Genomic DNA, 23,158 nt, shown 5'->3' with positions numbered 1-23,158 from the left:
TGCTGCAGCAGAGCTGAATCCACGGTTTGTTCTTTCAGAGTAAAGCAGCACAGGGAAACCCAGCGGCTGAACCGTCGTGACTCATCGCTCAGTTTAGGACACAGTATAACCGCCTGACTGTGCGTTTGATGTGAACGCCGTGTCCTGCAGTGAATCAGCTCATGGCCTCATATAGCTCAGTAACATCAGCGTCCTTTCCCAGCGGAGCCTACATTATTCAGCGCCGCAGGAGCTGCTGCTGGATCTCGGCGTGCTGACACCATCAGTGGCTTGCGCCTCCGCTCTCCTGCAACCAAGCGCAGCAATGTCTCAGGAAAAGGAGGCATGGCGGTGGAGCTGCAGAAACAAAGGCTGCTTCACGTTTTGCAGATGAGGCTCTCAGTCTTTTAGATCCATCTCCTGTTGCTTCCTCCTCCCTCCTCCGTCTGTGCGTGGCGGCTCCAGCCTGTGGCGAACACTCAGCCTTTCTGTTTGACAACTTTGACATTAATTACGTGTTGACACTCATGTCACAGTTTTGTTTTTAAACATTATCTCATGACAAATGCCCTGCGGCGCTGAGCTCTAGCTTTGTGTTTGTGACGGCACCCGACGCCTTCGACAGAGGCCGCCTTGTAGCGCCGTAACCCAGCGTATTGGAAATTCAAGCTGACAACACAGCGCCGGGCCGATCCGCTCAGAGATGGATTCAGTGACCCGTTAACATGTTCCAGGAACACCAGGCAGCGTGGGTTTCCTGGACGGAGAGCCGGGTTGACTTTGTTTAAAGTTTTTTTGAGGGGTGAGAGGTGAGGAGGACCAAATCCTGGGATGTCACCACTGCTCCATGGCCACTTTGTGAGGCACACTTGTGGTAGGATTTGGTTTGATTTGTGCACGTCGTATCTGTAATCATCAGCTGTGTTTTTCCGCACATTAACAAGAAGAAGGTTGGTAAATCCCACCCAAAGAAAATATTTGATAAATAATCCAGCATTAGAAGAACAGGAGTCTCCCTTCAGTATCTGATCTGCAGCAGCTCAGCATTTCCAGTAACTGTTGATCTGTTCAGCACAAGCTTACAGGAATTTCAGTGTTCATCACAGCAGAGCAGCTTAGCCTCCAGAATGTCAATGAGTTTCTTCACTCAAGCTGCTGGTTCCAGGTTCTTCAGCCTCTCCTTCATTAATGGCAGAACCTTGAGCTGCTAGAATCATTCACGCTTTAGTTGCTGAAGGTCTTCATTATGAGCTCAGGCTCATCCAGATGACTCAGGACTCTGGGTTTCTTGGAACTGGGGCATCGCTCCAAATACGTGATGTTCAAAAGTAATTGGTGAGGTTGACATATGTACACTGGTGGAAAGGATTGTCCACAACACAGGGATCTAACAAACAAACCACTCTGGAAATAAAATTCAGACTGAATCAAACAAGGTTAAAAAAAACCTCATAATAAATGATTCTGTTCTTACCCTGAAACACTGAAATGATCTGTGATATCTGAACCTTCCTGCATCTCTTCTATGGATGCAAGGAAGCTCAAAATTAGAATTTAACAGCAACCAAAGTATAATCTCACAACAAGAAGTGAGTCACAATCCAATCATCTTTGGATTTCTTTAAAAAGTGTTCCCAGTGGTCTTTTCATTATGATTATGTTGTTTATTAGCAAAATCAAAAAAACTGTCGTTTTCTAGAACATAGTTTCTGCAGAGCAGCAGGAGCTCATTAGAAGTTCACCTCTTAGTTGTGGGGGCGAGACCATTGACGGGGAGCAACCCTGTACGTCCTCCACTCACCTGAGAGCTCTCGGTTTACACCACTCTTGCTAGCTTACAGCCCCTCACACTCCTAACCTAACGTTATTGGGGCAACAAAAATGGCGAGCAATATTGGAGTTATCCAGCCGTACAGTTTTGATCCAGATGTCAGCTCAGAGAACAATAACTAAGACGTACATAAATCTAGTTGTCTACAAGTGGACACGTTAGAAAGGAGCGGAGCAGCAAGCTTCTGGCCCAAACTGCTTGCTTTCTATACGACAATTACAATCTATTTATCTGTGTATTAAGCTTTAAAAAAAGTTACACAAAAAGACTCAATGAAGGCAATAGACATCACAAGACTCTAGAGGATGCAGAACGTCAAGAGAATAGCCGAACAATCTAAACTGAATTTACAAATATATTTTAGCTGTAATCGTGGTAAATTCAGGATTCTATAAAGGACATTTCCTGGGTTGGCTTCAAATCGATTCATAAAGGAGGAGTGACTGATGTGTGCAGCGTGACTTCTTTCAATTAAACTAACAGCAGTCAAGTCCCTTTGATTAATCGCAGCAGACAGCCCCAGCGCCCAGCTGTGGTTAAAGCCGCCGCTGACACGTGACGCCGCGCAGGGGCTCAGTCCACCTTCACCTCCTGTGTGTCAGATCCCATCACAAGCCCTGGTTGCTACCACAGTGCCTTTTAGCAACACCCTGAGATGTTAGCCACTCCATAGGGGAAGAAAATTCTAGTTTTCCATGCTGATGTCAAAGTAAAAGATGAGAGGGGAAACGAAGACTGAAATATTTAAAAAAAAAACATTTAAAAAAAACAGAAAGGAATGAAGCTTTTTTTATATAGCACTTTACAACTCATTTAGGGTACCAAAGTGTTTCACAAAAAAAGAAGACAGAATAAAGTTTAAAGTAGGCAGATCCATTAGCAATGCTTCAGGCTTTTTGGAGAAGAAAGCTTGTTTGTAAGTTCTTCAGAGGAATTATTCTGTCCAAACCTTCAAAAGATGAAGGAAAGTAACAGACACACTGTTATTAGTGGACCCAGCAGTGAAATTAACATTAAATCAATTTAAACACTACACCCCCAAAAATCCATTTTGGCTGGGAAACAGGTTTTCATTTTGACTTTTAAGTAATCTCCGCTTACTTGTATGTTTCTGCATGATCTTTATGTCACCAGGATCCCAAATTCTGCTATCATCAGTGGGTTTAATTGCAGATTATTGAATACAAAGAAGGCCAACATGGTCCTATTCAATCCACTGAGCTTCTCTACCATGTGAAGGAAACTCTGAGAAACATGAAACGACAAGAATGATCCCATCAAGTCCAGTATAAGTCTCATCAAGTCCATTATGATGGTGTGATCGGGTTAAAGGCCTAATCCCAAAGACAAACACGAACAGTGAGCTGCATCTTAAGAGGACAAGGAGGACAAGTGTTTCAGTATTTCAGGCAAAAAAGCTCTCAAAAGGAGATGTCCACACGCCAACAGAGCTTCGGCTGCAGTTTTTACATGCAAAACCAAACATTTGAAGAAGAAAAGGGAAGTATTTGGAAACACAATTGACTGTACATGAGAACTGGACTGAGTGCGTGTGACGTCACCCTTGGAAAATAATTCACTTCTGGCTCCAACCAAGTGAAGTTAATCCAGTCGCCATTTTTTCGTGATAAGGACACTGCCCTGTTGGAGCCAGAAATCGTCAGTAAGCAGTGATTAGTCCAGTGCTTCTCAATTATATTTTGCAAGGCCCCCCCTAGGAACAAGAAAATGTTTCACGCCCCCCCCACACCCCCCCCCACACACACTCGCAGCAGTGACTATAAATAAGATCAGTATCTTTAAAAATTATGTACGTATACCTAAAATTGTATCTTTTAACATTAACAAAAGAAAAAGCAATATAAATCCACTTTCAACAAATATTAACTTTATTTTGCCCTGTTCTAGTCTAAAACAGAAAAGAAGCTTAAAGTGCCTGAAATAAACATTTTGACCAACTGAACCATTTGATGCAGAGAAAGATAATTCAACCAATAAATAATATTAAATGTAAATTGATCTGAAACATTAACACAACAGCACCAATATATTCAATGTTTTTAGTCTGAAGAAACAGATAAAAACATTGTGCAGATTTTTTTCTAAATTATGGATTATTTATTTATGATCTCATAAAGTGCAGCGGTTTTCCTGCATTACCTGCTGTCTTTATGTCAAATACTGACACCAACTAAACGACAGGCAGACAAAGAATAAATTTATGGAAAATAAAGACACGTTATCAAAATGTCTACATTAGTTCATAAAGAATGACATTACAGTAAACCCTTGTTTTTCGCGGGGGTTACGTTCCAAAAAAGAACCCGTGATAGGCAAAATCCGTGAAGGAGAAACCTCTATATTTTTTTTTTACAATTATTATACAATTAAATACTCTATTTTACATTGAAAAGAAAGAACAAACCATTTTACAGGCTCAAGAATTTATTTCACCAATAAAAGTACCTTAGAAGTGTTTTTTTCAATAAATAACTTCTGTACTGTCAAATAATAATTTGAATCATCAATGTGAACAGAAGGCTTCAAATCGCGGAGATTAGCCCCGCGACCCGAGTAGTTGGATTAAACGGGAGAAAATTTAAAATGATTATGAAAAAAATACAAAGTACAGTGGCACAAATAGTGACTCAGGTGTATTTACTGCTCTACAGAATGAGCCGCTGCATCCTGACTCCGCTCTGCAGTGTTTTCTTCTTTTGAAGCCCGCGGTGCAGCTGTGTTTGTTCAGGAGAAGAACATAGTGATAGGCAGTTGTTGTCGCTCTTTTTCTATGGGTTTTAGAGAAACTCGAAATTGCAAGAGAATTTGCACGTAGATAATGTAAATTTTGCAAGCTGATGTCATGTCGTTCCACCTCGCAGTCTGAGCCCACTACCCCTCCCCTTTTCCTTCTCAAACACGGCTCCCTCTCAAAGACAGGAGCGCTGCACAGCTGCAGGGACGGCAGTTCACAGGTTTCTGTTACAAACTCTGTGATATAACAGATGAAACCAATAGTGGCTAATAGCTGTTTAGTTCTCCATAGAAGTCAATGGAATTTCGTCTTCTTGGAGCCACTGGGTACTTCCTGTTTGGTGTGCCAATTGGGAAGGGTTCAGTATGATTTGCTGTCAATGGGAAACACCAGCTAAGTTTGTTCAAATGAGAAGGTTTCTCTTCTGAAAAGTTGAATTAAAACGGAAAGTCTGGATTTCAGGCTTGCTTGGATCATCTTTATAAAATCGTCTTTGCCACTATGTCAACTGGAACTTTATGGCTGTGCTTCAGTTACCAACAAATCGATGCTTTTAGCATTTGACCCATGTCTTATTTATTTAAAAGAGTCTGTTTTTCATCTTTAAGCTTCTGGTGGGGAAAAGTCAGATGTCCTTGGGCTGTTGTGAAGTGAACTTTATCCACAATCGCATCACAAATCAATAGTCTGACATCTACAGCGGCTTTAATCAGCTTGTCCTGCAACATATTAGAATTTTACAGGATTCATCCAGGTGGAGCATGTGGGAAACGCCTCTGCTGGAATCTTCCAGAACATATCCTCACCTTATAGCTCCTGTTCTGATCTACTCTGAGATACTCCACGTTAAACTCACCCTTTGCAGTTAAGGGTTTCTTAATTTAGCATGTACATGTCATCAGCAAGGGGAGATTCCCTCCTTTGCAGTGAAAGACTAGGACCTCACGCCTGAAAGTACTGATCATCTTAGCTGCTAAACCTTTTCACTGATCCAGTGATCCGCTCTGGAAAACCTCAGAGTCCCTCTGGAATCAAAGATTTTGCGATCATCTATTCTAACCTTCCCTATGAGGACAGAAACTGTTGTTTGAAATGGCACATTGCAATTTAGAAAATACCTCTAATCTGTTGCTCAAATAAATATACCTTCATTAGAAAACAGTGAAGAGAATTAGGCTTCATCGACTTCATAATGATTAATCATTTAGACTGAATCAGATTTTACCATAAGAAATTTGAGTTTTGATTGATTTGTTTTGAGTTTTATTTTCTTTACTTTCTTTAGTTGATTGAGACGGCCCCCCAACGATGATTACTCTTAAAATAACTAGCTTTGTTTCAGTATCCGGATTTATACGTGAAGCTCCTGCTTCTTGCTAATTATGTGCTTTTTAACTGCAAATCTGGCAATGAAAAAGCACAAATGTCAATTTTCTTTATATTTTTGTCCATTTTTTAACCAAACAATCTGATTGCTGTCAATATAACGCATAAAAGTAATTTTTTTATGAGATGACTTGTTTTATTTTTAAAAAAAAATTTAATCCCTCTAAACTTTCCAAACTAATCTGTGAAATTTATTCAAAAACAAAAAATCTTTCAGCGTAAAGTTTACAGACACTTTAATTAAGGAGTTGTTGTCTCCAATAATGTTTTAAGTCCCACTCCGATCATCTTTGATCTATTTTAAAAGCATTCATGAACTCAGTAGGGATGGGATTATATAAATTTGCTACTTCTCACTCCTTTTCAAGCAATTAATCAAGCTCTACATGACTTTAGTTAATGATCACTGTATTTAATTAAGCAAATGTGATTTAAGTGTCTGTTTTTTGTTTTATTTTCCGTTTTATTTTATCTACGCATTTCATCATTTCTGTAATGAGTTTGATAAATATGTGTAAATTCTTCATTGCTTTGACTACAATGCTTGAAATAAATCAAATCAAATCAATTCCCAGTGGTCTTTTGACTATGATTACGTCATTTTTGGCCAAATTCCAAAAATGTTGTGTCATTTTCTAGGACATAGCAGAGTCGCAATAGTTCATTAGAAATTCCCCTCTGAGTTGTGGGCGGGACCCCTACCCCTCCCCTCCCTTACCTACCCTTTCCTGTTGCTAAGAGCTCGGAGCATTGAGCATTGTATTTCAACATCACAAATACTTATTTTCAAATGGCATTTTTCGTTACTCCTGATTCACAACAATTTGAATAACGAAATGCACAGAAAAACAATTTTAAACTTTGATTTTTGTATATTTTCTCCATCAGAAAAATGCCACAAGAACATGTTAAAAACACCAAAAACGCCATTTTGGGTGTTTTAAGAGCGGGTCTTTTGCTGGTTTGTTACAGTAAAAAAAAGAATGAGACCAAATTCAGTATATGGCTGCTATAATATACATCTGTGGATCACTTTTAGGGCGAATCTGGATCAGATCTGATCTTGCTAATGTTGTGTCTGTTTTGTTTGTGTTTGTTTGCAAGCAGTTTGTGCGGCATCATCCCGGGTCTCAGCAGCATGCTCCTACCTCGGATGAACCCCTTTGTCCTGATTAACATGGCGGGAGCGCTGTCCCTCTGCATCACCTACATGCTTATAGAAATCAAGTAAGCACTAATCTCTGTCCTGGAAATCCGTCAACTTTAGCCTGGGTCATCGCAGCCTCATCCACGGATCTGAGGAACTTAAATGCGGAGAGGGTTTCTTTTTATTCTCTAGTCTTCCAAAACGTTTAGAGACCGTCAGGTTTCAGCTGAGGGAACAGAGCTAAATATATCTCGGCAATTAATTATGTAAACTATTTGAGCAGAAATTCAAACCTGCTCATAGTTTAATGATGGATTTGGTTTAAACCAGTTAATGTCTGGATATTTGCCCAGTATTACAGATGAAAACCTGATACAGCTCTAAAAATAGAATAAAAAGAACAAATTTAAATTACTTTTGTGGTAAAAAAAAAAAAAAAATATATATATATATATATATATATATATATGCATTTTTTTTAAGGAAATTCTTAAGTAAGATGCGTAAACCACTATTTGTACACTGCAAAAAGAGGTGCTTAAAATAGGAAACAAATACTAATCCTAAGAAGAAAAATCAATAGGAATTAGTAAAATTATCGCCCATGCAGAAAGTCATTTTTGCTTTACAAGAAATATTATAAGGTATTGAAATCTCGAAACAAAGAGTTCCACACAAGCATTCAGAAAGGGAAAAATAGTTTTAAAAAAGATAGAATGTTACACAGCCCAATAAGAAATGCTTATAACCTTTGAAGTGAATAGTTTGTATTTTCTGATTATTTTTATGTACGTAATTGTAGTTCATTTTGATTACAGTAACAAAAACTAGTCTGATAATTGATAATGCAAATACGATAAAATTCTCATATCTAGCTCTTTAAAACAATTGTTCAATGTTAAAAACTGTTAGAGAAAATGAATGCGGTTTCTCCCTGTTATGAAGTAATTCTAAAAAGGATTAATAAATGGAATTGTTTTCTTAAATCAACTAATTAGAGTTTTTTAATCTTAAATCATGTTTTTTTATTGTCAAGAGAATGGAACAAAAGGATTTTGATTCATTTTAATAGTAATTTCTTTATGTCTAGATCCTAGCTCTTTATGAGACCAAAAATTCTGGACTGTTCTTATTCTGAGAAAAGAATGAAAACATGTAAAGCAAAGATACAACTTTAAACCTGGTAAAATATCTTAAATGTCTGAAAAAATAGTTTTAAATCTTCGCAAAGATCAAACAGTTTGTATGTTAGGAAAGTTGTTAATCACTTTATTCATGATGTTGTAGTATGAAGGAATCTAAACTGGAACAGGATAAGCTGGAAAAACCTATTCTGAAGGAGGCACAACCACTTTTCAGATTTAGTTTTTTCATTTCTGATGAAAGCTTGTGCTGATTTTCACATGAAAGGGTGTGTGGGAAAACTTCTGGACTTTTCAAACATACTTAGCCTCAATCCAAAGATGCTTAACTGCCTGTTTTTCCAAGACCGAGTCATTAGTCCAACTTTAAAATAGTTTTAAGAAACTCAAAGACAGGCAGTTGGTGTTTCTACATTCACAATGCAAAAACTCTGTAAAGCAAACTTTATTTTTACATTTGACAGTGATGTCCGAGAGCTAAAAACAAACAAATAAATAAACTTCAATTATCAAGTTCCAAGCCTCAAATTCTAAGTCCAAGTCCTCATCTCTTTCTGAAACCAATACCCAAGTTTGTTGCTCTGATTCTCAAAACTAAGACAAACTGGTTTTACTGCCGTGTCATACTTTGCAGATGGTGCCATTCACCAAACTCCAGAGTTTTCCAACACTTTTACAGTTTTTCATGATGAAAGTACAGTTATTCTAGGTCCTCATGGTAACAAGGAGAGATTTATTTTTGTCACCAGTCAAGCGATGTGCAAAAATTCTGAGTGTTCAAATCAGATCGTCAATAATGCATATAAAAAATAAGCAACAAAAGAAAATGCGGTAACACTTTATATTAAGATTCCTTAACAAGCTCTGTTAACACATTAACAAGCATTATAAATGAATTTATAGGGTGTTAGTAAGACATTTATTAGTACATTAAGTCTAATAAGGTTTATTAAATTACTTAGTTAACACATTTACAAGCATTATTATTAGGATGTTTTTAAGATGCTAATGATGCATTTACTGATATTATAGGTGCCTAACAAATGTGTCAGTGTTAATAAGCTTAATAAGATTTATTAACAACCTTTGTTAACAAATTAAGAAGCATTATTATTGTTTGGGGTTCTAGTAAGATATTTATTAGCATTATAGATGTCTCACAAAAGCCTTAGTGTTCTTAAGCTTAATAAGTTTTATTAACTAAATTAACAAATTAATAGGCTTTATTAATGTGTCAGATGCTAGTAAGATATTTATTAGCATTATAGATGTCTTGCAAATACCTGAAAGTGTTAATAAGATTTATTAACATCTAAAATCAGACCATTGTCTTCAAAATCTATATTACTAAACTGCTTATAAGCTTTACAAATGCATTAATTAACTATGTTAATAGTTTATTAATTGTTTTGCAGCACCTCATCTAAAGTGTGGACGTTTTTTAGCACAAACAACCACAAAGCATAAAGATTGTAAAAAGAACTTTATGACATTAAAACAGACTAAACATACACAAATCGTTCTGTAAAAGATATATAATAATTTAATTCAGACAAATGAATTTTTTGGTTAAAAACATATATACTGGTGTCGGATGAGTAGCCTATTAATTTGTTAAGTTAGTTAATAAAACTTATTAAGCTTATGAACACTTAGGCTTGTGTGAGACATCTATAATGCTAATAAATATCTTACTAGAACCCCAAACAATAATAATACTTCTTAATTTTTTAACAAAGGTTGTTAATAAATCGTATTAAGCTTATTAACACTGACACATTTGTTTAGCACCTATAATATCAGTAAATGCATCATTAGCATCTTAAAAACATCCTAATAATAATGCTTGTAAATGTGTTAACTAAGTAATTTAATAAACCTTATTAGACTTATTGTACTAATAAATGTCTTACTAACACCCTATAAATTCATTTATAATGCTTGTTAATGTGTTAACAAAGCTTGTTAAGGAATCTTAATATAAAGTGTTACCGAAAATGCTTTAATATTATCAACCTGTTGACTTAAAGCCCTTCACACTTGTGCGTTTGTGCGCCCTCAGTAACTTCCACGCAGTAGACACGGCGTCGGCAGTCGCCATCGCTCTCATGACGTTCGGAACCATGTATCCCATGAGCGTCTACAGCGGCAAAGTTCTGCTCCAGGTAAGGCTGGCCTTTCCAGACTCCAGCAGCTCCGCCTCCATCTGTGGTGTCACTCATGTCTTTCTGTCTGTCACGCAGACCACGCCCTCCCACGTCATCGGGCAGCTGGACAAGCTTCTCAGAGAGGTGAGACCTTAGTGATTCTTCTTTCCAGGTTTAAGGTTCATGCAGGGACTTGAAGTCCTTGAACTCCAGTTTTATAACTGCAGTTATTTATGATTTTCAACTCTCCTAAAGGGCTGTAATGGTTTTCTCCTCCCATCTCCTACCAGATCTCCACCTTGGACGGGGTTCTGGAACTTCGCAACGAGCACTTCTGGACCGTTGGTTTTGGATCTCTGGTGGGCCTCTTGATGATCTGTCTCCTGTTGGCAGCCTCAGACACTTTATATCCTGTCCTGTCCTGCCCAAGTTCCGGTCTTCATCTATCTCCCTTCCCTGCTCCTGCATTCACCTCCCCAGTACTCTGTGGGATGGAGTGACAGTGCGTGTGTGTGTGTGGGGGGGGGGGGGGGGGGGGAGGTTTGCTCCCACAAAATGAAAAAGAGGAACGAGTCATTCATGCGGAGCTCTCCTTGGCGTGTTGTGTGAGGCAGCTCTGTTGTTGTTGTTCCTGTATGCGCGCCGCTGTCGTCACACACACTGCCTCTGCAGACACAAAACAACTTCAGTTAAACTGTGACTCAGGAAAACATTTCTACTGTGGGTAGAAGCTCTTCAAACACTCATGATCTTGGACTAGTTTGCTTGTTAGCCCGTTGCTTTGGATTGAAGTTGTGGCTAAAAAAATATAAAGATCTCCTGCAGCAAAATCATACCAAAGTAAAAGAATCGAGGAGAACGCGTCTTTCCAGCCTTCAGGCACGATGGTAGAGGGTTGATGATAAGGTCTTGCTTGCAGCCTTTTATTTAATTCATCCAAAACTCTTCCACGACAACATGAAACTAATGAGACAAAGTAATTACTCTAATGTAAGCTAAACTTCCAAAACGATTTGTGCCTTTGCAAGAAAAACATTTACAGTATTTTTTGGATTATAAGTCACAGCAACCAAAAAATGCATTATAAAAAAGAAAAAGTCATACAAGTCGTACTTTTGAGAGACATTTATTTAACAAACAAACAAGGACAAACATTTTATTTTTAGAGGCAAATCCTAATAATGGAAAAGACTAAGAAATAAACAGCAATAGACTGAGTATCTGCACGCTTCACTACTGTAACCATATTTAGTTTCATGTCTGGGTTCATTCAGACTCTCCCAGTGCGGTGAGGTTCACCATCTACTGCGGGAGTCGTGTGAATGGCGGCGCTTTCTGCGGTACTTTTGTGCCTCTTTGACCTAGTTTGATGACCTGCTGTCCGGCATTGGTGCGAGTAGGATAAATAAATAAAACAACAATAAGATTAGAGGACCCTTTTGTTGTTCTCTTTATACAAATAGGAAAAAAAATCCTAAAGTTCAGGAGGAGAACGATCAGATTCGGCTCCATGATAGTTTTTGACTCTGCCCACTAATACATCATCAACACACATTACGCTATGAAAATTCTTCACCAAAGTTTACGTATTTAAACTCTGGAAACATTGCGCTGCGACATCTTAAACGTGCTGCTTTTAGACTGCTGTGCCACACCCGATAAGACCTCTGATCCTGTGAATGTAGCTTAACAGTTCAGATGTTGTGTATTTGTTTTTTACTCGAGTGATCTGCTCATGTTGCTTTGGCCCCTTCTATCATATCCTGCAGCATTTCTGGGCTTTGTTTGCAATCAAACTTTTTACAGTAGTTAAACTCAGACAGGCTCTAAGCATCAATAAAAAAACATTCAGATCATACTTCCATACAAATTATGAATCAATATGTATTGATAGGCTGAAAGGAAATGTTTTGATTTTGGCTGAAAGTGCTGTGAGTGTAGATTTGGAGCAGCTCAGGGCTCTGAACCATAGAAGCTGTGTGGACTGCTGTTCTTCCAGCTGCCTGTAGGGGGAGGAGCATCCTTTGTTTACCTTTGTTTACCTTCCTGCAGATTGTGTTGTGCCTCAGTGCTATCGATGCTGCCGCTCCCGCTGTTGTCGTTTGCAGTGTCGCTGCAGTTACACAACGGTCCGCTGTTGGCCCAACGCTAACAGAGCAGCTGTCCAAACTGATTTGAGCCTGTGACTGCACTTCTGCCCCCCCCAGGGCGCCACTTGCTGTGTGTTCCTGTGTGTGAGTGTGACTTTGTCCTTGTGAGGCCTGGGTGTTTCCAGGAAGACTGCAACTGGTCACAACAGACACCCCGAAGAAGTGTTTTAAAGTGGGGGTGTGCATATTGATTTGGAATTCCCTCTTCTGCACCGAGGAGAGCTTCCACCTGCTGAGGATTGTTTTTTTAATGAGTCAACCTGGGATTTTTCTGTATATTACCCTATTTTTCGCAAGATAGTCCACTGTGTTCTCATGATGAAAACTTGGACGGTTTATAAAAAAAAGACATTTCAATTCCTTTTCTTTAAAATTAAAAATATTTTGAACACAATTTATTGCGGTCTATATTTGCCAATCCAGTGAGCCTTGATGCAAACTAGTTTTTAGCAGAGACTCCTGGGAAATTTTCAGGGCACTGAACTTTGGTGATGATATGTTCTGACAGCCAGAGAAAATGGTGTAAGCCCTATATAGTTCTCCAAGTATTGAGTAGTTTAGGAATTTGTACACAACCCAACATTTGTTTGTAACACGCTACATGTTTAACCACGTTAGAAGTGTTAGGCATGTAGAGAATTCACCTGTAACTCCTAAACGTGTTTGGAACACGATGCTTTAAAGTACAGAAAATGTGGTCCAGAATTGTGGACTTGGATCTAAGAAGCCTAGTCCAGATTTTAGCAGCAGGAGCAGCTGCTGTAGGGTTTATGTCTTGAAGAATCGATGGATGTTCAGTTGACATCAGAAGTGCCAACCATTAAAAAAATGATCATGGAGGAGAATTGAATAATCTCGGTTTGTCCCCGGTTGGAATTCTATTAATTCTATTTTATATGTTGGAATAGAGCTGTGAAAGAAAAAGCCTGGAGCTAGATTCCTGAGATTTGCTTTGCTTTGTCTCACACCAAGCCTCTTTCAGCTGTAGGTGGCAGACATGCGCTAGTAAACAGTAGAAGTAGAAGAAAAGAAAATGAAGCAGCAGCCCCTCCCTGCTTCTCCAGTGTGAACATGGTGGGCTAAATGCTTGAACCCGTGTCAAATACCTGCTGTGTCTGTAGCTTTAGACACGCAAAGTTTATGGACAGACTGACTGCAGGATGAAAAAGATTTTACGTCTAATTTATTTTTTGTTCTTTCCCTCTTTGCTCCTCCCCCATTAACTCCCCTGTGTTCTAGGCTGGCTCCGCCCACGTCCGTATTCGCCGGGACGCCAACGAGCAGCTGGTCCTGGCCCATGTCACCAACCGCCTGCTGCCGCTCGTCTCCACCTTAACGGTTCAGATCTTTAAAGACGACTGGACACGGCCCCTCCTCACCAGCGCCCTCACCTCCCCCGCCGTAGCACACCCCCACGCTGAAAGCTACGCGGCCTCCTCACTGATGCCTCCTGCCCTCCCAGGAGGAGAACTGGACCCAATGACGTCCACCCCCACCAAACTGAGCGGCCCCCCACCGGAATTCTCTTTCAACACGCCGGGGAGGAATGTCCCACCGGTTTTGTTTGCTGCAGCTGGCCCCCACAGCCACAGGCCCTACGGAAACCTGGGACTCGCCTACGGGGCAGTTCCCTACTCCGGTATGCCGAGCCAGGGTTTCATGCGGCCAGGGGCAGGACTGGGCTTGGGTGTTCCTGGAATAGGGTCGGGGTTTGGGTTGAGTCACAGCTATGGAACGGACTTTAGTAGCTCAAGGGCCCCCCTCCGGTTTGGAGCCAACAATCCTTTGGGCCCTCAGACACAGTACAGACAGCACCAGCCCTGACCTCCTGCCATTGGGGCCCCCTCCCCTACTTGAAAACTGTCAGTGCAGCTTGTAAACCTCCAGCATGGGGGTTTAATTTTACAGGCAGCATGTGATGGGCTCTATCTGAGCATCAATGTGACGACACACCACAGCATTTACCTTCTAACCCAAAGTGTTTGAACCTGAGGTGACCGTCTGAGTAAAGACGAGGCAGATGCTGGACATTCCCTCAAGCATCTGAATGTGACCCCAACTCTGCGTTACCGCTTCTGACCCTCTGAGGACCAAACACCTTTCTGCTACAGAAGGAGAAGAAAAGTCCAAAACCAGACCAGATTGAGAAAATGCCAGTCCCAGTGTAACTGGGAATCGTCCCAACAGCCACACTCAGGTCAGCCCAACGTAAAACTGTCTCTACCGTGACCCCACATGTTCTTCAAATTGAAGCCTCGTCAAAAGTAAAGTTGCCCCTTCCACTTTAAGCCTTCAGTCTGAACATTTTTTGAAGATTGAAACAAACCAACATATGTGTGAACCAGTGACGTGCAGTCAGGAGAGGCAGGTGAGGCTGTGCCTCACCTGTCATTATGGGAAGAAAAGAGAAAAAATAAATTCAATTATTATATTTAATCAGTAATTTGTGCTTTGCAGTCATTTTCCATTTAAATGTACCATTTTTGGGTGTTTTTTCTTTTCAAAATCGCTGAATTTCCGCATTTGCCATTCAGATAATAAGAAATGACGTGCGATGAGGCACCAGCCCGCTGAGCCTCACCTTGGATTGCGCAATACCTATGCAGTCAGACAGTACTGCTGTCTCTCTGTGTGTCGGTTCAATCACCTGTACTATATGAGCTGAGTTTACATAATTTAGCAGATGTATATGATGTACAGTGTTTGTTTTTATAAATAACTGTATGTGAGGGACGTGTTTCTTGTGCTGAGCGCTAAACGCCGGCAAAAAAGCCGCTGGGTGAGGCCAGACTTTCTCGTGCCTCATGTTAGGGGGCGCCGGTGAGCCCTAAGATTATGAACAGCCTGAATATAATACTAGAAGAAGTGATAGCAAGCGGCAAGTCATTTTCTTCAGAAGGAGCGGCGTATGGACTTTATTTACAAGTAAAGGTAAGACGATAATAACGTTTGTGCTTTTTTCTATGCTGCAGTTTGTATATGAAAAAAAAACATGTTGAAATGATATTTTAAACAAAACGTTAACTGTTGTCAATTAAATGGTGAATAAGTTACTCAGTTATTTATACTCATGGTTCATATGTTTGTAAATCTGAGTGATGACGTCAGTGCCTCACCAGCCATTAACCTCACCGCACGTCACTGGTGTGAACTGTGGTTACTGTGGCCGAATCAGCATCTAAGTCCGTGTTGTTGTTTTTTCTCAGTTCGGGTTTCTGTGCATTAAAAGAAGTTTTTTTGTTTCACTGCAGTTTTGCTTTGTGGTGACTTCATTTTCCAAAAGAGGTGATGGTTTTTCCTCAGACTCTACTGCATCTTCTGTCTCCTGGTTGGACAAACGTGAGCTACAAACTGAGGGCTACTGTGTTGTTTGCACTATAAATGAGGCTGTTTGAAGTCGCACACATCTGTGTCACATCAGTTTCTTTGTTATGTTAAAGATTTGACCCCATGATGCTCATTTACGGGGTTTTCTACGCCGGTCTTGATCCAGTTTAGCTAAATTCTGAACTTCTCCAGCTCCAAAGTCTGTGATCTTTGCTGGTGATGATTCATTGACTGGCTTTGTCTGCATTTGTGGGCTTTTACATTTTTTGAATAAAATATAGTCCTACTGACCCTGTTCGTATTATTTTGAAACTACAGGGTATACTTCCTGTTTTCCTGAATTTTAGCTCATTTTTTAAACCCTCTAATTCCCCTTTGGAGCCACGGTGTTACTGGAGACAATCCAAGCAACATGTCAGGTTTTCTTAACAGTGTTTCTGCATTAACCCCTTCTCACAAATGTAACCCTTTAATACCAGAGATGTCGCCACTGACACAAAATAAAACAAGCCTTTTAAACTCTTCGGCTGTTGACGCAGTTAACATAAACCAGCAGATTCTGGTGTGAAGAAAAGCAGCAGCTACTGTTGCTCTGCAACACTTTCTTTGTACGGTAGTTATGTAAATTACTGCAAACCTCCTTTGGTAGAGTCAGACTCCATGATAATTAAGTAAATTGTGTTAATACGTCTTTGCAAAAACTGCTCAAGTTCTATCAGGTTGTGTGGAGACCAGGCATGAACAGCCCCTTTCAAGTCCAGCCAAAATTCTCTATGGGATTTAGGTCTGGGCTCTGACTCGGCCGCTCCAGAACATTTACCGGTACCTGGTTCTTTTGAAACGACTCCTGTGTGGCTTTTGCAGTGTGTTTTGGATTATTGTCTTGCTGGAAAATAAATCTCCTCCCATGCCGTGGTTCTCCCGCTGACCGAAAAAGATTGTCCTCCAGGATTTCAGTGTATTTCGCAGCATTCATTCTGTCCTCTGTCGTTACAAGCCTTCCAGGGCCTGCTGCTGAGAAACATCCCTGCAGCATGATGCTGCCACCACCATGCTTCACAGTGGGGATGGTGTATTTTGGATGATATGCAGTGTTTGGTTTCCGACAAACGTATCGTCAAGCTCAATAATGGTCCCATCAGACCTAAGAATCTTCTTCCACTTGAACATGGAGTCTTCCACATGCCTTTTGGTGAACTCTGGGCGAGCTCTAATATGTATTAGCTGAAGCTTGTAACTCCTTCAAAGTAAACTTGGTGACTTCTCTCACAAGTCTCCTACTTGCACGGTCACTCAGTTTATGAGGGCGGCTTGATGTAGAGAGATTCACACATGTGCCATGTTCCTTCCATTTCTCGATGATTTATTTCACTGAATTCCGGGGATGTTCAGTGCCTTGGAAATGATCTTGTATCCAATCCCTGACTTGTACCTTTCAGCAACCCTTTCTCTGAGTTGCTTGGAGCGTTCTTCTGTCTTCATGGTGAAATGGTAGCCAGGAATACCGCTCCAGCAGAGTCTGGACCCTTCATAGACTGGTGTTTTCTAACTCAGTCACTTGGGACACACCCACACCACTCAGGTGATCTTAAACCAGACTCTGTTGGTTTTGTTGATTGTTTGGGATCACAGAGAGGATGTGACTGCAGCGCTCTGCAGCTGCGTGACGTTTAAAGCTGTTTGTAACAGCTCCATGCACACTGGCAGGCAGAGAACTTATAAACCTAAGTGCCTCATCTAAAGGATTTCATTTCCCCTCCAGAGGAGGATAATCTGTCCTCTGTTTGTTTTTGGCTTTCAGGGGGAAATTCTGAACACTCAATGATGCTCTTTGACCCCCCCCCCCTGAAGCTTAGCAGGACTCCTGGATGTGTTTTGGAGCCTTTCACTTCCTTGTTACAAAACAAACAGTTAAGACCTGGTAATCCTCTGCTGACAATACACCAGAATCAACTGAGAACTGTTCAGCATTTCATCTTTCTGGATCATTTTGGCTCCAATCATGCCCAAAGTTATCATTGAAAACCTGTAAATCAGTCCAACAGTTTTTCACTTTACTTAAATTTTTTTTTTTTTATCAAAACACTTATGCATGACTTCACTGAAGACCCCACTCCAATGAAAGTGGCGTGTTTAGTGCTTTTAACATGTTCTTGTAGCATTTTTTCTGATGATGGAGGACATATTGAAAGGAAATTAAGCTTAAAATATCAGATTTTAGTATTTCTTTATTCAAATTGTTGTGAATGAGGAGCAGATGATAAAATGCTGTTTGAAAAAGATTGTATTTGTTATGTAGAACATACTCTGGGTGGGCCACAAGCCTCCTGCTCTACTCCATTCTGATGCAGATAGATTCATGTACATCTTTGTTTTCCTTGTCTGAGCTGGTATCTGCTTTCCACACTCTCAAACACATTTTTAAGACTGTTTTTAATCTCTGCGTATAAAACCTGTGGCTATTGAACGTGTGTTGAAAGTTAACCAGGTCAAACTTTGACCAATCGGGGACTTGGATTTGGTAGTGATGTATGGATGGGGTCACTTTTAATTCACAGAAGTGCCATCCTAATATTTGCCATTTGTGAGCAGCTGGAGGTATATGACGTCAAATCTGTCATATTTTTCGGATAGAGCTGTGAAAGAAAAAGCCTGGAAAAAGATTTACGAGATTTACACTGCTTTGACATTTCACACCAAGCCGCTTTCAACTGTAAGTACATGCCCTTGTATCAGGTAGCGACAGTCCAGTTTTTTTTATTTTTTTCCTAAAGATCCATTCATCCAATCTTTCATTGGCCTCCAACAGTTTTTTTCATCTGACCATCAGTTGACGTATCATACCGTTTGTCATCCATCTCTCGCATGGTCGTACAGAAAACTAAACTGCGTGTTCACACAAGTTTTTTTCTGAGGAACTGTGTGACGGGTTCTGTCAATGTTCTGATGTATGAGGCGAAGCGTAAAAGGAAAGCCTCTCTGCCTTGAACCGTGTGTGGTGAGCGCAGAGACGGTTTGGTCGGCAGCATCTGCGTTGTTGGGATTTGCTGAAGTCAGAGGTCGCAGCGTGTGGCCTTGGCTGCCGCTAACTGGAGCAGAAAATGCAGTGGATGGGGGGGGGGGCTGTGCGACATCACCGCGCTCACAGAGGTTATCATATCATTTCCAACATGCGTGTTTCAGATGGCATCACCCTCCCGAGGAACCAGCAGTGTTAAACTGTGAAATCACTGTTAATCTCCTGAGTGGGTTGTGTAACCCTGGCAGCGAACACTGTGTTCAGACCGACCAGATCACTGCATCTGTTTACCACAACCTGCAGATTAAAACAGACCTCACACTTCAAATAGAGACTAATCCCACACGCACAAACACTCACAAGTACACAAACACGCAGGAGTCGAGACGCTGAGCCGACCCTCCGAGGGTTCGTCTGTTTTGGCTTCAGTGCAGCTTGAGACCATTTTTGGATCACCATACTGATGCTCCTGCTGAGATGGTGTTGCTTTTTGTGGAACCATGTAAGGTCGACCTCTACTTTCACATTTTTGAGACTCAGAAAAAATGTTGTTTTTAACATGTTCTTGTGTCAATTTTTTGATCATAGAGGATATACATATTCATTGTATAAATATGTACAATGACAATAAAGGATTCTCATTCTGATTCTGAGACAGTCCTAAGCATAGATGGGTCCACCCTACTACATTTGTCAGAAAACCTTTAATGTCCTTTCAGAATTAACATTTTCTGTGAAATACTACACTACAAACTACACCTACAAAGGTGGCCTTTGATTGCAAACCTGATATGTTAATTTGCAAACAGAAAAAAAGTGATTTTCCTAAAAAATAATTCAAGCCCATGTTGCAAAAATGAGCACACTGCAGTCATAGTCTTAGGAGAAAAGCCAAACTAAAGACTACCAAATTCTAGTTAACATGAATTCAACCACAAGTGAGTCTAATGATTCATTTAAGAGGTGTCCAGCACACAGGTGCCTAGGGCATTTCCTAAAGAAAAGCCCTTCCCATTTCATGCCGTCAGCAATGCCTCCCCATGGAAAAGAAATGTCACCAAATCTCAGAAAGGAAATCATTTCTTTGCGCAAAAAAGGTGAAGGCTACAAGAATATCAGCAACGCTCTACATATCAGTCAAAATACTATAGCAAAAGTGATCCAAAAATTTAAGAAAGATGGAAGAGCAACCATCTTACAGAGACGTCCAGGCCGTCAACGGAAGCTAACATCTCTACAGTAGCGTCTTCTGATGAGAAGGGTTGAAGAAAATCGCCAAAGTTCCCTGCAGTTAGCTAAAGCAGAAACCCAAACTGGAGTGACTGTTTCCTGAGACACCATACGGCGTACACTGCAGAGGAATGGCATGCATGGTTATTTGTCCACAAAGGAAGCCTCTCCTAAAGTCCAGGCACAAAAAAGTATGCCTAGAATTTGCTAGGGCCCATGCCGAAAAAGATGACGACTACTGGATGTCAATACTCTGGACGGATGAGACAAAGATCACCGTTTTTAGAACTAATGGTTTTTAAACTGTATGGCATCGCAAAGGAGAGGCTTTCAAAGAAAAACGCATGGTGTCTACAGTGAAACATGGTGGTGGCAGTGTCCTTATGTGGGGCTGCAGGAGTGCTGCTGGTGTGGGGGAGCTGCAGTTCATTGACGCTATCATGAACTCAACAACATCCTGTTCTACACTGAAGGAGAAGAGGCTGCCATCACTTCATGCACTTGGTCGTGGAGCACTTTTCCAACACGACAATGATCCAACACCTCTAAAGCTACTGTTGCATTTCTGAAGAAGAACAGGGTGAAGGTGATTGAACGGCCAAGTATGTCTCCTGATCTGAATCCAATCGACACCTGTGGGAAAATCTGAAGCCACAAGTTGAGCATCACTCTCCATCCAGCATCCAGGCTCTAAAAGAGGTTATTCTTGAAGAATGGAAACAGATAGATGTTGCAATATGTCACCGACTTGTTCATTCCATGTTTAGAAGACTTGGTGCTGTTCTTAAAAATCGTGGTGCTCATACAAAGTACTAGATGTAGAAGTTTTTTTTGCAGGGTGTATTCATTTTTGGTTCAACCAGTTTAAGTAAATCTGAAGATTATGTGATCTAAGTTAGATCATTAACCTTAATTACATGTTATTGGAGTTAAAGAAGTGTTCAGTAAAGCTCTACCTTGTGGAAAGTTTGGACATTTTTTTTTTTTTTTCATTAAGCTACTGATTAAGTTAGTACTTTTTAAAGTGGGTGTCCTCATTTATGCTAAGCACTGGATATAAATATAAATATGAAGAAAATTCAGGGTTAGGGTTAGGGTTAGGGTTAAAATTGCCGGTATATTACCGGTATTTCTTTATTAAAATCGTTGTGAATCAGCAAATGAAAAAATTCTGTTTAAAAAAGTTTGTATATGTTATGTAGAAAATACGCTGGGGGGGCCACAACTCCCCCGCTCTGCTCCATTCTGATTCATCCACTTGTAGACAAATAGATTCATATCTGTCTTTGTTTTCTGAGTAGGTCTTTAAAAAAATTGTTTAAAAAAGTTTTTTTGTTTTTTTTTGGAAACCAGCAGGCATCAGACATCAAGTGGGTGTAAGGATTCAGTGGTTTTGTTCTTGGTCGTGTTTTTGGTTTTCTTTGTCAGTCACTCTACCTTCAGGTTTTATGATCCACAGTTGTCTTCAGTTCAGTTAATTACCCTCAGCCTATTTAAGTGTCTTGGTTTCTGTTCTTCCTTGTCAGGTCATCTGCTCTGTTGTGTCACAGTTTTGTTTCTCCTCATAATTTTGTCATGTTTCAGTTTGCCTATTAAATGTTTTAGTTCCTGTCACCAACCCTGGTCTCCTGCATTTGGGTCCTCCACCACCAGTTCGTGACAGTGGGAGGGAAACGTTTTTAGCCTAGAAAGGAGGAAAATGTTTAATCTTCAGTGAAGCATAAACGTATTTAGTCAGCCACCAAGTTCTGCCACTTAAAAAGAAAAGAAAAGAGGCTTGTAATTTTCATCATTTGTATTGTGGTGGCCCTAATACTCCGTAACTACTAGAGACGATAGGAGAAAATAAAATCAAGAAAATCACATTGTTTGAGTTTTAAAGAAATTTTTGTTAATTATAAAGGAAAATAGTTATTTGGTCAATAAATAAAGTTCAACTCGATACTTTGTTATTTACCTTTTGTTGACAAAGACAGCAAAATGTTTCTGTAAGTCTTAATGAGGTTTTAACAAACTGTTGCTGGTATTTTGGCCCATTCCTCCTTGCAGATCTCCTCCAGAGTAGTGCTGTTTTGAGGCTGTTGCTGGACAACTTTGACTTTCAACTCCCTACTAAGATTTTCTATAGGGTTGAGATCTTTGGACTGCCTAGGCCACTCCGAGACCTTGAAATGCTTCTTATGAAGCCACTCCTTTGTTACCCGGGCAGTGTGTTTGGGATCGTTATCATGCTGAAAGACCCAGCCATGTTTCATCTTCAATGTCCTTGCTAATGGAAAAAGGTTTTCCGTCAAAATCTGATGATACATAGCCCCATTCATTCTTTTCTTTACACGAACTAGTCTTCCTGCTCCCTTTGCGAAAAAACTACCCCAAAGCATGATGTTTCCACCCCCATGCTTTACAGTAGGTATGGTGTTCTTTGGATGCACATGTGAACAGGTGTCTTTTATGTAGATAACATAATTTTATAAATAAATTGTTCAAAAATCAAACAATGCAATTTTCTAGATTTTTCACCTCATTGAGTCTATCATAGTTGAGGTTAATTACAGGCCTCTGTCATCTTTTAGAGTGGAAGAACTAGCGCAGTTGGTGGCTGACTAAATGCTTTTTTTGCCCCCACTGACTGAACTCGCAGACTGAACTCTTCTGAAGCCAATGTTCCTTGGTTATATGTAAATCCAACAGTTTTTGCATCCGAAGTTGTTCAATTTAATTCAATTTGATTTATTTAGCCCAAAATTACAACAATAATCGCCTCAATGGGATCCATACCAGTAATTCGCTGTTACAACAATGGAAACTGATACAGAAAAAACAAATTCATGCATCTTTTTTAAGTTGAACTTTACCAATGCCGAAAGGTGAACAGTAAGTATCTGATCCTGTTTTTTTAAAACATTTTATTAATTATAATTTTTTAATGTTTTGTTTTTAAGCCTCAGTTTTTACTTTTATTAGGGACCAAAATGTCCGTAGCTAGAATAAACAGACACGTTCTTTTTCCAGCTTTAAAAGTTTTCAGAGGATGCTGATCAACAG

The 23,158-nt window shown here is 40.1% G+C and overlaps 1 protein-coding gene across 2 annotated transcripts in view; it reads left to right on the top strand.

The window, feature by feature from the left end:
* The window catches only part of slc30a6 (solute carrier family 30 member 6), an 80,348-nt gene extending 64,194 nt beyond the window's left edge, over nt 1-16,154 (top strand). Inside the window, exons 11-15 of one of the 2 annotated variants that reach the window (XM_023963160.2) lie at nt 7,059-7,178; nt 10,303-10,405; nt 10,484-10,531; nt 10,678-10,746; nt 13,777-16,154. In XM_023963160.2, the coding sequence (XP_023818928.1) occupies nt 7,059-7,178; nt 10,303-10,405; nt 10,484-10,531; nt 10,678-10,746; nt 13,777-14,361 (925 nt within the window). In that variant the 3' untranslated portion in view covers nt 14,362-16,154. Of the gene's footprint in view, nt 1-7,055; nt 7,179-10,302; nt 10,406-10,483; nt 10,532-10,677; nt 10,747-13,776 lie in introns of both variants that reach the window. The other variant, XM_023963159.2, reaches the window with a different exon arrangement.
* The last annotated feature ends 7,004 nt before the right edge of the window (nt 16,155-23,158 follow it).

This window comes from Oryzias latipes, chromosome 15 (genome assembly GCF_053564925.1).
Source record: "Oryzias latipes strain Hd-rR chromosome 15, Olatipes_Hd-rR_3.1".
Taxonomy (NCBI): domain Eukaryota; kingdom Metazoa; phylum Chordata; class Actinopteri; order Beloniformes; family Adrianichthyidae; genus Oryzias; species Oryzias latipes.
The sequence above is the reverse complement of the archived record's forward strand: the minus strand, read 5'-3'. Positions and strand labels throughout refer to the sequence as shown.